This window comes from Salvelinus namaycush, chromosome 41, assembly GCF_016432855.1.
Source record: "Salvelinus namaycush isolate Seneca chromosome 41, SaNama_1.0, whole genome shotgun sequence".
Classification (NCBI taxonomy): domain Eukaryota; kingdom Metazoa; phylum Chordata; class Actinopteri; order Salmoniformes; family Salmonidae; genus Salvelinus; species Salvelinus namaycush.
In genome coordinates this window covers 17,860,940-17,876,323 of record NC_052347.1, presented here as the reverse complement: position 1 = coordinate 17,876,323, position 15,384 = coordinate 17,860,940, and the positions used below count along the sequence as shown (strand labels likewise).

At 40.5% G+C, this 15,384-nt stretch overlaps 1 protein-coding gene across 1 annotated transcript; it reads left to right on the top strand.

Annotated features, from left to right (window-relative positions):
• The first annotated feature begins 9,716 nt into the window (after positions 1–9,716).
• Positions 9,717–14,896, top strand: LOC120034450 (beta-galactoside-binding lectin-like). The gene is made up of 4 exons (XM_038981017.1): positions 9,717–9,785; positions 13,503–13,582; positions 13,848–14,019; positions 14,225–14,896. Exons 1-4 carry the CDS (start codon positions 9,780–9,782, stop codon positions 14,369–14,371), a joined length of 405 nt encoding a protein of 134 aa, XP_038836945.1. The 5' UTR covers positions 9,717–9,779; the 3' UTR covers positions 14,372–14,896.
• The last annotated feature ends 488 nt before the right edge of the window (positions 14,897–15,384 follow it).

Sequence of the window (15,384 nt, the reverse complement as noted above, 5' to 3'; positions counted from 1 at the left end):
CTGACTGACTGATATGTAGGCTGGATGATGGCCTATGATGTGTATGTTGGCAACGATTTCCTTTTTAATTCGGCACATTTGTTATTACTTTTTAACTCTACATTTTTAGGAAAGGGCTCGTAAGTAAGCATTTCACGGTAAAGTCTGCACCTGTTGTATTCGGCGCATGTGGCAAATAAAATGTGATTTGAACCTGGCATATATTGCAGGGCTATATTATGGTTTCTATTGCAAGTGTACTACCCAGTGAAAACACACGAGGGCAGTATAGATGAGGGAGGAATGGTTTATGTGGATAACGTTATTCAGATGCCATGGGCACAGTTTACAGTAACTGGGTGTGCCCAAGCCTGAGAAATAGTGGGCTGGTGACCAACATAGATATTTCTAATGATAGTGGGCAAATCCCCCAACCGACAAGGTGAAACATTTGTCGATGTGCCCTTGAGCAAGGCACTTAACCGTAACTGCTCCATGGTCGCCACTGATAATGGCAGACCCTGGCCGTGACCCCAGTCTCCGAGGGTTTCTCAGGAAGAGAAGGATATGCAAAAAAACACATTTCCAATAACCACATGTGTATAATACACACTTGGACATGACAAATATAAGCAGCCACCAAATGAAATGATTATAATAAAATGACGGTGTAAAGATCTGTTGGACTACTTTATGTGACTGGAACATTGTCCTCTATATCTAACCCAGTGTACAGTTTGCTGTAGAAGAAGTATCAGTTATGCAGCTGTTTCCTCTGTCCATCCAGCTCTGGTTTCTGTGTTGTAATTGAGTCTTATGACTGTCTCAAGACCAGCCCAAGGGAACTGAGTCTGTGCTACACATTGAACTCTTACACCACATTTAGCAACACACAATGTCATCTGAATTTGGCCTGATACTGTGCTGGTATGTGGGTATGTGTGCATGAAACCACAGAACCATAGAATGATCATTGTAAACGTCTAATTCTCTGGATGGTGTGTGTGTGCTACTGAATGCAGGATATGTTTTTGTAAACTGTAGCAATGCAGTCCAAAGTATATTAGATGTGGGCTATTCTGACTTCAGTAGCAATTTAGTCCAAAGTATATTAGATGTGGGCTATCCTCACTTCAGTAGCAATGCAGTCCAAAGTATATTAGATGTGGGCTATCCTCACTTCAGTAGTAATGCAGTCCAACTGATATTAGATGTGGGCTATCCTCACTTCAGTAGCAATGCAGTACAAAGTATATTAGATGTGGGCTATCCTCACTTCAGTAGCAATGCAGTACAAAGTATATTAGATGTGGGCTATCCTCACTTCAGTAGCAATGCAGTACAAAGTATATTAGATGTGGGCTATCCTCACTTCAGTAGCAATGCAGTACAAAGTATATTAAATATAGGCTATCCTCACTTCAGTAGCAATACAGTACAAAGTATATTAGATGTGGGCTATCCTCACTTCAGTAGCAATGCAGTCCAAAGTATATTAGATGTGGGCTATCCTCACTTCAGTAGCAATGCAGTCCAACGTATATTAGATGTGGGCTATCCTCACTTCAGTAGCAATGCAGTCCAAAGTATATTAGATGTGGGCTATCCTCACTTCAGTAGCAATGCAGTCCAAAGTATATTAGATGTGGGCTATCCTCACTTCAGTAGCAATGCAGTCCAACGTATATTAGATGTGGGCTATCCTCACTTCAGTAGCAATGCAGTCCAAAGTATATTAGATGTGGGCTATCCTCACTTCAGTAGCAATGCAGTCCAAAGTATATTAGATGTGGGCTATCCTCACTTCAGTAGCAATTTAGTCCAAAGTATATTAGATGTGGGCTATCCTCACTTCAGTAGCAATGCAGTCCAAAGTATATTAGATGTGGGCTATCCTCACTTCAGTAGCAATGCAGTACAAAGTATATTAGATGTGGGCTATCCTCACTTCAGTAGCAATGCAGTACAAAGTATATTAGATGTGGGCTATCCTCACTTCAGTAGCAATGCATTCCAAAGTATATTAGATGTGGGCTATCCTCACTTCAGTAGCAATGCATTCCAAAGTATATTAGATGTGGGCTATCCTCACATCAGTAGCAATGCATTCCAAAGTATATTAGATGTGGGCTATCCTCACTTCAGTAGCAATGCATTCCAAAGTATATTAGATGTGGGCTATTCTGACTTCAGTAGCAATGCATTCCAAAGTATATTAAATATAGGCTATCCTCACTTCAGTAGCAATGCAGTCCAAAGTATATTAAATATAGGCTATCCTCACTTCCCACAGCTGTGCATCGCCTCATTGTCCCCCACTAATTGTGTTCTATTACATAATCATCATGGCTCATGTAGGCTTCCCCCATGTTCCTAGAGAACAGGGACAGCTAAGCCTTGACAGAATAACACTTCAAGAACAGCTCCTCCATTACAGATGATGAGATGCTGATCTATCGGCCTCCATCTCCAAATTCACAGAAAAGCCACATCCTGTTCCACAGCCTACTGTCGTTTGTCACTGTTTATCTGGGAGTTCCTTTGAGTCGACCATTGCAAAGTCAGTCCTTACTGTACCTCCCACATGGCTGTGAAAGAATTTGCAAAACAAAGGTGCAATAAAATGTGTCTTTGGTGTTAAAGATAAGGATTAGAGTCGACTGTATCTTAGGCTAGGTTGAGGAGTGATATTGCAATGAGGAGGAGTTGAAGACAAGGTTTACAGTTCAGAGTATTTATTAACTAACTAAAAAAGCATAGCACAAGGACACTGGACCATATTGGGGATAGGATGGAGATATGGAATAGCTTGTAAGGCCGGTAGGTATGGTTGTGTGATACAAGTTGCTGTTTTTAGTCAGGTCACGCACAACAAAAGGAAATGCAAAATAATTGGGGCACCCAATAGACGGGTTGGTTATTTCTAGCAACAAAATGGATGCGTTGCCAATCATAGCCGCGGGAAGTCGTTTGGGGTGGGGGTGCTGCAAGTTTTTGGACAGTATATCGGTCCGCTAATACAGAACTAGTAAGGGCCCAGTTTACCAGCATTTGTATCTTGAGTCTGATAATTATCTGTATAAAACAGTTAATCTGAAAATAGTTGCTTGATGTAGTGAGCGCATAGATTTTCATAATGGCCCCCCGTGGGAATCAAACCCACAACCCTAGCATTGCAAGGGCCATGCTCTACCAACTGAGGCACATTATCACATCACATAATCACAAACCACTTGATGTCTCGATGTACTCAATTACTGTATTGTGCATTTTTTTAGTCTACAGGTACAAACCTAGATGACCAGCCTAGGTACAATACAGTAATGTACATTTACATTAAGTGGTTTGTAAGGATGGTAAATTAATACTGCACAAAAAGTGGTTATTTGATCAATTTTTTTTTTTTTTTTGATGTGGATGTTTTGTGTCTTTGCCCATAACTTTGCACCTTTTGATGTCAATGTTTGAGAACAGGGTTTTGCTCTCTCTGGATTCCATTAGAATGACAATTGCAGAGAAGAGGAAGGGACAGGGCAACAACTCTTACAATTCAAACTATTCAAACCTGCAATAGCCATTAGCATAGACATGACATCAGTCAAAAAAACTCAAAACAACATAAAACTAGCCTACGATTCCCCATATGGCAATTTCTTGTCATTGTCACTAGTTATCTGGCCAATCAGAATCACAACAACACATGGACTTCTGCCCCATTGAAGCTTGCACATCATTTTTGTGACATTGTCAGTTAAATGGTCTATGTCACCACAAACACTCAACAAATACTGAGGTAAAACAAGCTGTTTATATACCAGAGGAAGGGAGAGGAATGGTGATTAGCAGAGTAAGTTCAGAGGTACGTTCAGTTCACTTGAACGTTTGCTAAATTGTGGAACAGTTTGCACAATGCCTACAGTGAAAAGCCTACAAGTGGAATATCCTCTGTGTGGACAAGTTTTAATATTGTATTGGACTAAGATAAGAAGAACTTTGGAGAGGCCAAATGCAGGCTGCTGTGAAACTCACTATTCAGGTAGATTGCAATTTTGGAACTTACATTTATTTATTTTTGTATTTGTAATAATTTGTTTTATCATTATTGTTATTGTATATCATGGTTATTATTGTTAGCCTATTTATTAATCAAAATAAGTTATTTAAATATGCCAATTTTTTAAATTTAGTTGAATCTGTCTTTTTAATTGTGTGATCCATATTTAGTTTAAGATAGATTATAAGTAGGCCTGTTGTAAAATAAATAACAGTAGGCTATTGCTGTCATTTGTTGGGTATGGTAGGCACTAGCCTTTTTGGGTAATTGCTGCAATATAGCCTGTTCAAAACATTTGTGGTGTCATGACTCTCCTGTGAGGATCTGAAGGATCAGGTTACAGTGGGTCCGCTCTACAGCGCCCTCTCTCTCCCACAGAGGTGGAGGGGGCCGCTTTATGGCGGTCGTACAATACTCTGCTTCTGGGCTCTGTAGTATCGAGATTGGAATGTCTGTGGAACACAGAGAGACACTTGGTCATCAAAAGGTTGAATAATTGAACAGTATTTCTGTATTCCAAGCAGTTGGAGTGGTCCGTGGACACTTAAGGACAGTCATGTCGAGTTTGTTTCATTTGGTGACCTCATGAAGGACAGGAGACACACATTACTCTTTTTTTGTTTGTATACACTTCTCAATTATGGGGGATGCATCTGAATATTGTATAAAATAAATGATTGAGTATAGAAATACTTTTGGAAAGATAACAATGTGATCTTAGACCAGAGAACGTGGAGAGCATCCCCACGCTGAAATGGTTAAGAAATCTACAAACTAAAGAGCAATTATTCAGGCTGCAGCTGTTTAAATTCTTTAGTCTGGTAAACACAACCGGTCGAACGACCAAATGGTACTCTGACGTATCCATTATAACAAACTACAACTACGAAAAACTTTGATCTCTGGTGGACCATCCAGAGACTTTCTGTCGATTGACTATCCAGCAGACGGACCGGCATTCGCAGAAAGGGACAACAAAGGCATGAACCCGTAAATATGTAAATTGCAATTTATTTTTGAATGAGCGGTTGTTCATGTTCAAAGTATAAGCATTCCCATGAGTGTAGTGTAGTCGATGTAGGTCCACTCTGAGTTTCCCGCTCTTGAGCTGGCCCCACCCCTTTCCTTTGTCTATCAAGCCATCATATCGGCATAGCCCACTAGGGACTTTTCAGTGTATCATGTCAGTAAACAATCTATAACTATTGTGTGTGTGTTTATGTATTTCTGTGATTGATTAGTTAGTTAGTAAATAAGTAATTAAACCAATTTGTATATCGCTGATTCATGATTTCTGATGCTAGGGTTTGTGCAGATATCCAAGGGTTTGCGACATTCAGGAATGAGACTGATGAGGTAATAATACATTAATAGAAGACTGTAATTGATAAGATAATAAAATATCTGTAGAGTTATATTCGGGAAATTGCAACTCTATAAACAACATTTTCCCGTTGTACCCCGACTTCCTAGTTAATTACTATTCCGTGATTCGTTTAATCACACAAAGAGAATTGATTTGATAATATAACAGTCTTCACATTTAATGACAGCAAACGTTACGACAGTGGTTTAAACCAGTTTGCAGGTGTTCTGTTTCATTCTGTTGAGACATTTTCTTTGGCCAAATGAAGTTCTAACTGTAATTCTGTGTTTGCGGCAACATAATAGCGTACTCATATTTTCCCTATACACAATGACCTGAGTTAGTTTTGATATTACCTTAAAACCTGTTGAGGACAGAGGGCGCTGTTTTCACTTTGGGGGAAAATCGTGCCCAATTTAAACGGCCTCGTACTCAATTCTTGCTCGTACAATATGCATATTATTATTACTATTGGATAGAAAACACTCTCTAGTTTCTAAAGCCGTTTGAATTATATCTGTGAGTAAAACAGAACTCCTTTTGCAGCAAACTTCCTGACAGGAAGTGGAAAATCTGAAATCGATGCACTCTTCTAGGGGCTGCCTATTAAAGTCCTTGATATTTATTAGTTTAGATGCACTTCATACGTCTTCCACTAGATGTCGACAAGCAGTGAGAGAAGAAATTGAGTGTGTAACTTGATCTGGGCTTGAATAATAGCTCTTGGCATGACGTGTCACCAGTTTCCTGTTTTCTGGAGAGCGCGAGAAGGGACCTGGATTTGCCTTCTGATAAGCTGTCGTTATGGACGACTAATATCTCCGGCTTTGATTTTATTTGATACATGTGACAATATCATCGTAAAGTATGTTTTTTCAATATAGTTTAATCAGATTACTGAAATTTTTTCGGGAGTTTTGCCGTGTTCCGTTCTCTGAGTTTGTTGACGATGGAGAGATTCGCGCCACTTGGCAAGTGTGCTTGCTAAATCGAGAGGGAAAAAGGCCGTTCTAAATCCAAACAACGATTGTTCCCGACAAAGGACCCCTTGTACAACATTCTGATGAAAGATCAGCAAAAGTAGGACCCATTTTATGATGCTATTTCATATATCTGTCGAACATGTTGTACTAGTCGTTTGCGCCCAGCTTTTGGGTACTCTCTCGCTATACCTAAGCTGGATGTCGTAATGAAGTTATTTTTTGAATTCTAACACGGCGATTGCATTAAGAACTAGTGTATCTATCATTTCCTATACAACATGTATTTTTTAGTTATGTTTATGAATAGTTATTTGGTCAGAATATGTGTGTCAGAAAAAGTGTCAAAAAAATATCCGGACGTTGTGGGAAAAAGGTGCTACGTTAGCACAATGTATAACCACTGATTTCAGCTCTAAATATGCACATTTTCGAACAAAACATAAGTGTATGTATAACCTGATGTTATAGGACTGTCATCTGATGAAGCTTATCAAGGTTAGTCAAAAATTATATATCTTGCTGGTTTATTCGCTATCGCTAACGTGCCTATTGCTATCGCTAACGTGCCTTGATGAATGAATGCGGTAGTGTGGTAGGCTATTGTAGTAAGCTAATATAATGCTATATTGTGTTTTCGCTGTAAAACACTTAAAAAATCGGAAATATTGGCTGGATTCACAAGATGTTTGTCTTTAATTTGCTGTACACCATCGATTTTTCAGAAATGTTTTATGATGAGTATTTAGGTATTTGACGTTGGTAATTATTCTGGCTGCTTTCGGTGCAATTTCTGATTGTAGCTGCAATGTAAACTATGATTTATACCTGAAATATGCACATTTTTCGAACAAAACATAGATTTATTGAATAACATGTTATAAGACTGTCATCTGATGAAGTTGTTTGTTGGTTAGTTTGGTTGGTTCTTGGTTAGTTAGGTTGGCTTTGTGCATGCTACCTGTGCTGTGAAAAATGTCTGTCCTTTTTTGTATTTGGTGGTGAGCTAACATAAATATATGTGGTGTTTTCGCTGTAAAACATTTTAAAAATCGGACATGTTGACTGGATTCACAAGATGTGTATCTTTCATTTGCTGTATTGGACTTGTTAATGTGTGAAAGTTAAATATTTCTAAAAAATATCTTTTGAATTTCGCGCTCTGCCTTTTCAGTGGAATGTGGGAGGAGTTCCGCTGGCGGAACGCCAGAGCCAGACAGGTTAATAAGTTTAGAATAATTTCTGAAGGTTTGATGTGGTGTGGCTATAATGAAGCTTTACAGGCTACTACAGGCCTATGATATGAAGGCAGTGAGCATCTGGGCTCCAACTGTCTCTGACAGTTGAACTTGAGGTGAGGAAGACGTTTAAGGCCTACCAGAGTTACTCCTGTAATCTAACAATATAATGCTTATCTTTATACAAAATATTCTGATCGAAAATGAATGAAGTAGCCTCCTTCTGTAGGTCTATATCTGTATATTAGACACAGTAGCTGTCTGACATAAAGAAATGCATGTTGGTGTTGAAGCATGCCGCTGGCATACTTCTCTTTCTCTCTTTCTCTCTCTATCTCTCGGGGCTAGTCCTAAGCTTCTCTTCCTTTATATGTATTTTATGTTATTATTTATTTGTAATATCATACAGTGGACATCTAAGCCTATAGGCCTATGCATGCAATGCCCTGATGTATTTAGTGGCCAAAACTCTGACAGCCGAACCATGAGATGTACAATTATTGTTTTAAGAAAGTAAAAAATAAAACAAAAAATAGGCTATAAAACCCTGGCACATACACTGGCAGATATTTTCTGTCAGGCAGGCAGACACTGGAATAAGTTGCTGAATGATACTATGAGGGCTTTGCAAAGGGGCTTTGTTGCATTATTTGTGTGACAAAAAAAATGCCCGGATTATTAACCTGTTCCCATGATTTTAAAATAAAGGTTCTGTTCTGGAACAGTATAGATCACATTAGTTTGCGGTTCTGATTCTGTTCCTCAAAAAAAAAAAATGGGTTATCGGTTCTGTTCCCTGAACCGGTTCCAACCGCTGGTATGTACTGAACATCACCTTTCCCCAAAACGTTCTTGTAAGTTCTTGAACAGACTTTGAGGTATTTTTGCTCCCGTTTGGTGGGTGTGGCGAATTGTGGCTTGAAACTTGACAGCGTTCCCCAACCCTCAACCAAACCCCTCCCCATTTTTCAAATGGTCCTTCAGTATAGCACCGTTTCCGTTCAATTGAACATTCCAGAACGTAAAAATCGTAGTGAATGCAGCCCATATTTTCTGATAACTGTGAACTCACGGTGACATTGTCAAAATGATATATGATCATTGTGTGTTGAGTAGGGAATATGAGTTTATTTGATTAGATTTTTATTACATGTGTGTTCTGGGTTGATTATTTGTGTGTGCATGAGGTCAGTGTGTATGCAAGAGAGAGAGTCTTGTTGATTATTTATATGAGTTATGTGTAAACAGAGCCCATTGCTGAGATACGGCCTAATTAATCAGTCTAGTGCTCAGTCCACCTATATTCACATAAACAAACCAATGGTCCCACCTCTCTCTCCCTGCGTCCTACACACACGCCAGAGCCTTCTCACACACACCTCACAGATGCCCCACCACCACTGGCCAAAGTCACAAATAGACCACTTCACCTCCAACAAGCTAGTCCAGGAAATGTACTCTGTGTTGGTGAAATATCATGCCACCTTTTGACGAAAATAAGCATTTCTGCTTTATTGCTGATCTTAAATGTCGTCCTGGGAAAGAGAGGCGGAGGCAGTCATACGAGTCCGTTTCTTGTTTGATGGGGGCCTGCTGCCAAAGTTCACTACTGTAAGACTACCTTGATGTCAGCTTGTGACTACTCTTTTTTCTTCCATACCGTCCTACATCAAACTTGATCAATGATTTTAAAAACACATTTCAGTTAAAAGCTACAATTTAATTTCCCCTAGTCAAAAGCTAAAAAAGTTTGTCTGGCACCAAATATTTTGCTGTCTCCCAGGCAACAAGAAAGTGATCTCTAATGGTGTCTCTGGTCTTGTGGTCATCTACATCCTTTCCTCTGACTCACTCAAATATAATGTTATTATAAGTAGATCATAAATAAACGTTCATTAATTATCTTCTCACTCTCAATCACCCTCAACTATGGACGTTATATTTTCGTCCTCTCTTGCATGCTAAATAGTTTATAACGCTTTTTAAAACTTATCTGTGATTGGTCCGCTTTTTGAGCGCCTATACTCCTATTGGTTTATCATAGCGTCACTCCCATTTGGCTAGTGCACTTGACCATATAAACTCCCCTGCTTGGTTCTACTGCAGTCCGCAGCCAGCTAAGCATTCTTCCCCTGTGAATATTTGCGGTTTGTGCAGTCAAGATGAGTGTAAGTACAACTTTTTGTATTTTACTGGCTTACAATGTCTGATGTGTTAGTTCAATTGATTGTTATCTGAAAAGTAGCCTAAATGCAGTGCAAGTTCATAACGGTTCATGTTGGCGCTATTAAACAGCTGTTGGGAAAATAATGCTCTGATTTTAATAGCCTATGTGCTGTAGCCCAATATAATAGAGCAATGTCCTCTCTAACAATGCCCTTTTATAGTCAACCTTGTTGTCAATGCGTCTAGGGAGACTAATCAGACTTTTGGCATGCTAGATGGCTCGACTGTCTTGTTTAGGTTTTATGACATGTCATTTTTTATTGTTCTGCAGTGACTACAGATGAGAAGGGTGTCTCATTGCAATAGAATATGTAGTTCTGTCATTTGCAAAAGTTCATTTGATTCTCTCAATTAATGATATTACGGACATAGGGCAGGGTGGGGCAGGCATGTAGAAGACAGACAGCAGTGATATGTTTGTTTTTGGGATAATAAGATTCATGTGTCTTCTAAATAGTTCCGTATACTCTTAATACCTTCCATGTGATCTTTAGATCTGATGATCTAATCAGTGTGTACTAGTAGGGTTTGAATGGGTTGAACTATGGGGGTGTTTGGTACACCCTTAACAAATCAGGGAACACATAAGCAGAAGTATAGGCTATCAATGTGTTGATAAGATCGACTTTGGTCCGGACCACTATTTTTCGGGTGTGTAATTTGAACCCATATGTATTTAGTTGTGTGGGTACAGTACAGTTGGCTGGGTGGGAGTTATGTGGGTACAGTAGGCAGTGTGGGACAGACAGCCTCTGATCAGAGTATGATCATGAACAGCATCACTGTGGGTTCAACCTGGGCCACCCCTACAGTTCCTGGACATTACAATCCACATTTAGACAATAATATTACTTACTCCACTCCCTCACTTTTAACAGGAACTCAATGTGCAGCATTTTGTCTTGGATGTGACTAACAATGACTCTCCTTGGTCTTGTAATACAGTTAACTGGCTGTGTGTGTGTTAACACTCTCTGAGGTCTCTGGCTGTGTGTGTGTGTTAACACTCTCTGAGGTCTCTGGCTGTGTGTGTGTGTGTTAACACTCTCTGAGGTCTCTGGTTGTGTGTGTGTGTTAACACTCTCTGAGGTCTCTGGCTGTGTGTGTGTGTTAACACTCTCTGAGGTCTCTGGCTGTGTGTGTGTGTTAACACTCTCTGAGGTCTCTGGCTGTGTGTGTGTGTGTGTTAACACTCTCTGAGGTCTCTGGCTGTGTGTGTGTGTTAACACTCTCTGAGGTCTCTGGCTGTGTGTGTGTGTTAACACTCTCTGAGGTCTCTGGCTGTGTGTGTGTGTTAACACTCTCTGAGGTCTCTGGCTGTGTGTGTGTGTGTTAACACTCTCTGAGGTCTCTGGCTGAGTGTGTGTGTTAACACTCTCTGAGGTCTCTGGCTGTGTGTGTGTGTTAACACTCTCTGAGGTCTCTGGCTGTGTGTGTGTTAACACTCTGAGGTCTCTGGCTGTGTATAATAATAAAGGCTTTGTTTCACCGTGGCTGTTTTGTGGTTACCATGGTAATCATAGATGTGTTGGGAGAGCAACAGGGTTAATTCTATTCAGATCTAAATTAATTCAAGTTACCGTAAACAGAAGTCAGAATAGATAGAGTAGCAGAGTGATGTTATATACAGTGAGCCAGTATGATCTTCCCCAAGCGGAGCTATAGGATATACCTACAGTAAACATCAGGTTAACAAGGGCTAGATTGGCTGTCATGTCCTGAGCTCAGTTGGTAGAACATTGTGCTTGCAACTCCAAGGTTGTTGGTTCGATTCCCACAGGGGACCAGTGTGAAAATGTGTGCAGTTTCTCTGGATAAGAGCGTCTGCTATTTAATGACTATAATGTAAATGTCAGTAAGGTAAGCTTTATAGTAAGTAACAGCCAGGAGTTATCATGTGGATTTCCGAACTATGTATATCCATTCTACCCATCCTATTTCTGCGTTGCTTGCAGCTGCAGCCCAGCTGTCCTGTGTCTCTCAAACAGTGTGGGGAGGTATGTCTCACACTGGGATGGGAACTGCAGTCTGAAGTAGCACTGGGCTGCATGTAGCCAAGTCCAGCTAGATTTTACACACAGTTTACATTAAGGAGGGAGGACTAACACGGAAAGAATGCAATACTTCACTATCGCCCCCTCTCTCTTTCCTCCCCTCTCTCCCCCTCTCTCTTTCCTCCCCTCTCTCTCTCTCTCTCTCTTTGAACTTTATACCACTTTCCCTATTTCTATTTTTTTTTACTTTTCTTTCTGTCTGTAGATCTCTTCCACCCTCTACCCCTCCCTTTCCCTTTCTGCTCCTCTCTCTTATTTCTCTCCTCTACATTCTCTCTCTCTCTCTCTCTCTCTCTACATTTTCTCTCTCTCTCTATCTCTTGTCAGAATGCAGTCTTCTAGTCTGTGCAACACTAATAGAGCTCTAATGTTATATTATCCTGTTGTTCTATTTCTGGATTGGGTGTCAATGGGTTTGTGTCTGGCTCTGCACTGTTAAAGGCCAAGTACTGTGTCCTACTGTGTATGTCTTGTAAGCAATGATTAGGCACTTACTGTACGTTCAATGTTACACTGTAAGCATTACGTTCACACTCCTATCCCCCAGTGACTTACAAGAAGTGCATTCAAGGAAGAAAGCTAAAACACATGTTCAGGGGTAAGGTGTGGCAGTTTTTCTTGTCCACTGCCGACTGTTTTGCTGACAGAAACAAAACCGAAGTACAAATGTTGATGTCATTTCCCTTTGAGGTTCCTGTTTGATTATCTGCTGTTGCCCAGGGTTATACAGTATATTATCGACCTGGTCTTTAGCTCAACTGGCTAACTATGTCTTCTGTCAGAGAAGGAACAGGGTGTTGCCAAGTAGCAGAAATGACCAAAGTTGGCGGGAGTTGCCGGGGTAACATTTACTACACACCACGACCAATAGATGTCATGTGGACAGAAGGGCAACAATAAGAGGTCTATATGCAGATCATTAAGAGAACTGTATATGTGCAGACAAACATCATCTAAACACCATTTCCCCTGCCACACGTAAAGATCACTCAGTACTTTGATTCTGTGCCGTGACCAACCTCCGTTGGTCCCATGTTGGCTGCCCACCATAATATGGGCCCTGCGGAAAATGTGACTTCACTTAAGCCTTACTGAGTGTAACCCAGCCTTCCTTCCCCCATCATTTATGGACAGATTTAGCCTCTCCTTCCAAATTCCAAATCACTGCAGGGAAAATAGGAACGCTGTCCAGGACTGGGATTTATAAAAAGCTTTGGGCCGTTCCATAATAATTGGAGACAGATGTTGTATTTGTTAGACTGATGGGTCTAGGATAAAAGTACAGGAAAGGGTTTAGCAAGATGTAGCCATACTCTATAGCTCTCTACACCAGAGCCACGTAAAGACTCCACATCTACATTATACCCACTGAACACACACTGGTTGAATCAACGTTGTTCCACATCATTTTAATGTGGATTATACATTGAATTGACATCTGGGTACTTACTATAACAATGGTTTGATAGAACCATCTTTGTTTCAGAAGTTATAGGTCATAACTTATGGCCAATTACGTATTAACTATCAGCTAATTGCACCTTTTTAATGTTTTTCAATTTATGTATTTCTCTCTCGGTCTCTCCCTTCTCTCTTCCTCTACAGGGTGTTGTGGTAAAGAACATGTCCTTCAAGGTGGGCCAGACCCTGACCATCACAGGGATCCCTAACTCTGACGCCACACAGTGAGTAGCTAACCCCCTTCAGACACAATTCATTGTCACTCCACTTCTCCGTCAGCAGCCTAGAGACCTTATAGAGAAACTAGTCACTGTATCACGAGAATGATCCGTTCATATTCACAACGTACATTATCAAACTACAATGGAAAAGTAGATTATAGCTATAAACTGTTTCTGTGTAATTATCAATCCAGACCCTCTTGCACTGTATGTTAAAGGATTTTCCTTATCCCTTCTGTCTGTGTGCTCTCCTCTTCCTTTCCTGTAGTTTTGTCATCAACGTGGGCAACAGTGAGGATGACCTCGCCTTGCACATGAACCCTCGCTTCGACGCCCACGGAGACACCCGGGCCGTGGTGTGTAACTCCTACCATGGAGGCAAGTGGTGTGAGGAGCACAGAGAGGGAGGATTCCCCTTCAACCAGGGAGAGGAGTTTAAGGTGAGAAATTACACTGTGTGTGGGTGTGGTGTGTGTGTGTGTATGTTTCCAATTTAACCCATGCTGATGTGAATGTCCTCTTCTCTTCCCATGTGTGTAAGGGAGTTCTACTAGGGACATCTGGTGGTAATAACTTGCAATCCCTGCATCCCAAATACCTAAGCACCTCTTTGGATAAAAATGTGTAATTACTTCTCTGTCTCAGATAAATATCACCTTCACCAAGGAGCAGTTCCTAGTTTCTTTTCCCGACGGCTCTGAGATCCACTTCCCCAATCGCCAAGGAGACGAGAAGTATAAATACATGCACTTCGAGGGCGACGTCAGGATCCAGGGCGTCGAGATCAAGTAGACCAGTCAGAGTGGAGAAGAATCCTCCATTAGGCACTCAATTGGATCTTTAGCTTTCTTGTCTGGCTGCTCATTGGCTTTCCAGAGGTCCACACACACACACACACACACACACACACACACACACACACACACACACACACACACACACACACACACACACACACACACACACACACACACACACACACACACACACACACACACACACAAGCCTTATCCTCTGTTTTTTACTCACTCACCATAGTTTTAAGTTAGTTTTAATGCTGCCATTCCTAACCGATGGATGGAGCCACTAACAAGTGAAACCTACAAGTAAAATAGATATTTTACAGGAGCAGCACATTACAAGCTTGGAAGTGTTGAAATGTGAAAGTTACCTGGGAGTTAAATTAATATCAATTGTTTTTTTGAAGATAAATGTGTCTTTCATTAATGTGGAACAATCATTCCAGATCATTCCAGAAGTGGTTTAAGAAAAGTGCAAAAATATTTGTTCATTAAAATGATATTTTTTTGAACCATTTCAGATTGTATCTTCCTTTGTGAAAATGTGTGATTTTTTATCAGCAGGTTTTCTGCAATACATTTAAACTATTTCTTTCATCACATTCCCAGTGGGTCAGAAGTTTACATACACTCAATTAGTATTTGGTAGCATTGCCTTTAAATTGTTTAACTTGGGTCAAACGTTTCGGGTAGCCTTCCACAAGCTTCCCACAATAAGTTGGGTGAATTTTGGCCCATTTCTCCTGACAGAGCTGGTGTAACTGAGTCAGGTTTGTAGGCCTTGCTTGCACACGCTTTTTCAGTTCTGCCCACAAATTTTCTATGGGATTGAGGTCAGGGCTTTGTGATGGCCACTCCAATACCTTGACTTTGTTGTCCTTAAGCCCTTTTGCCACAACTTTGGAAGTATGCTTGTGGTCATTGTCCATTTGGAAGACCCATTTGCGACCAAGCTTTAACTTCCTGACTGATGTCTTGATGTTGCTTCAATATATCCACATAATT

Coding starts and splice junctions, on each gene's coding strand:
- LOC120034450 (XM_038981017.1), top strand. Junction 13,583..13,847: donor CCTAACTCTGACGCCACACA/GTGAGTAGCTAA, acceptor CCTTTCCTGTAG/TTTTGTCATCAACGTGGGCA. Junction 14,020..14,224: donor ACCAGGGAGAGGAGTTTAAG/GTGAGAAATTAC, acceptor TCTCTGTCTCAG/ATAAATATCACCTTCACCAA.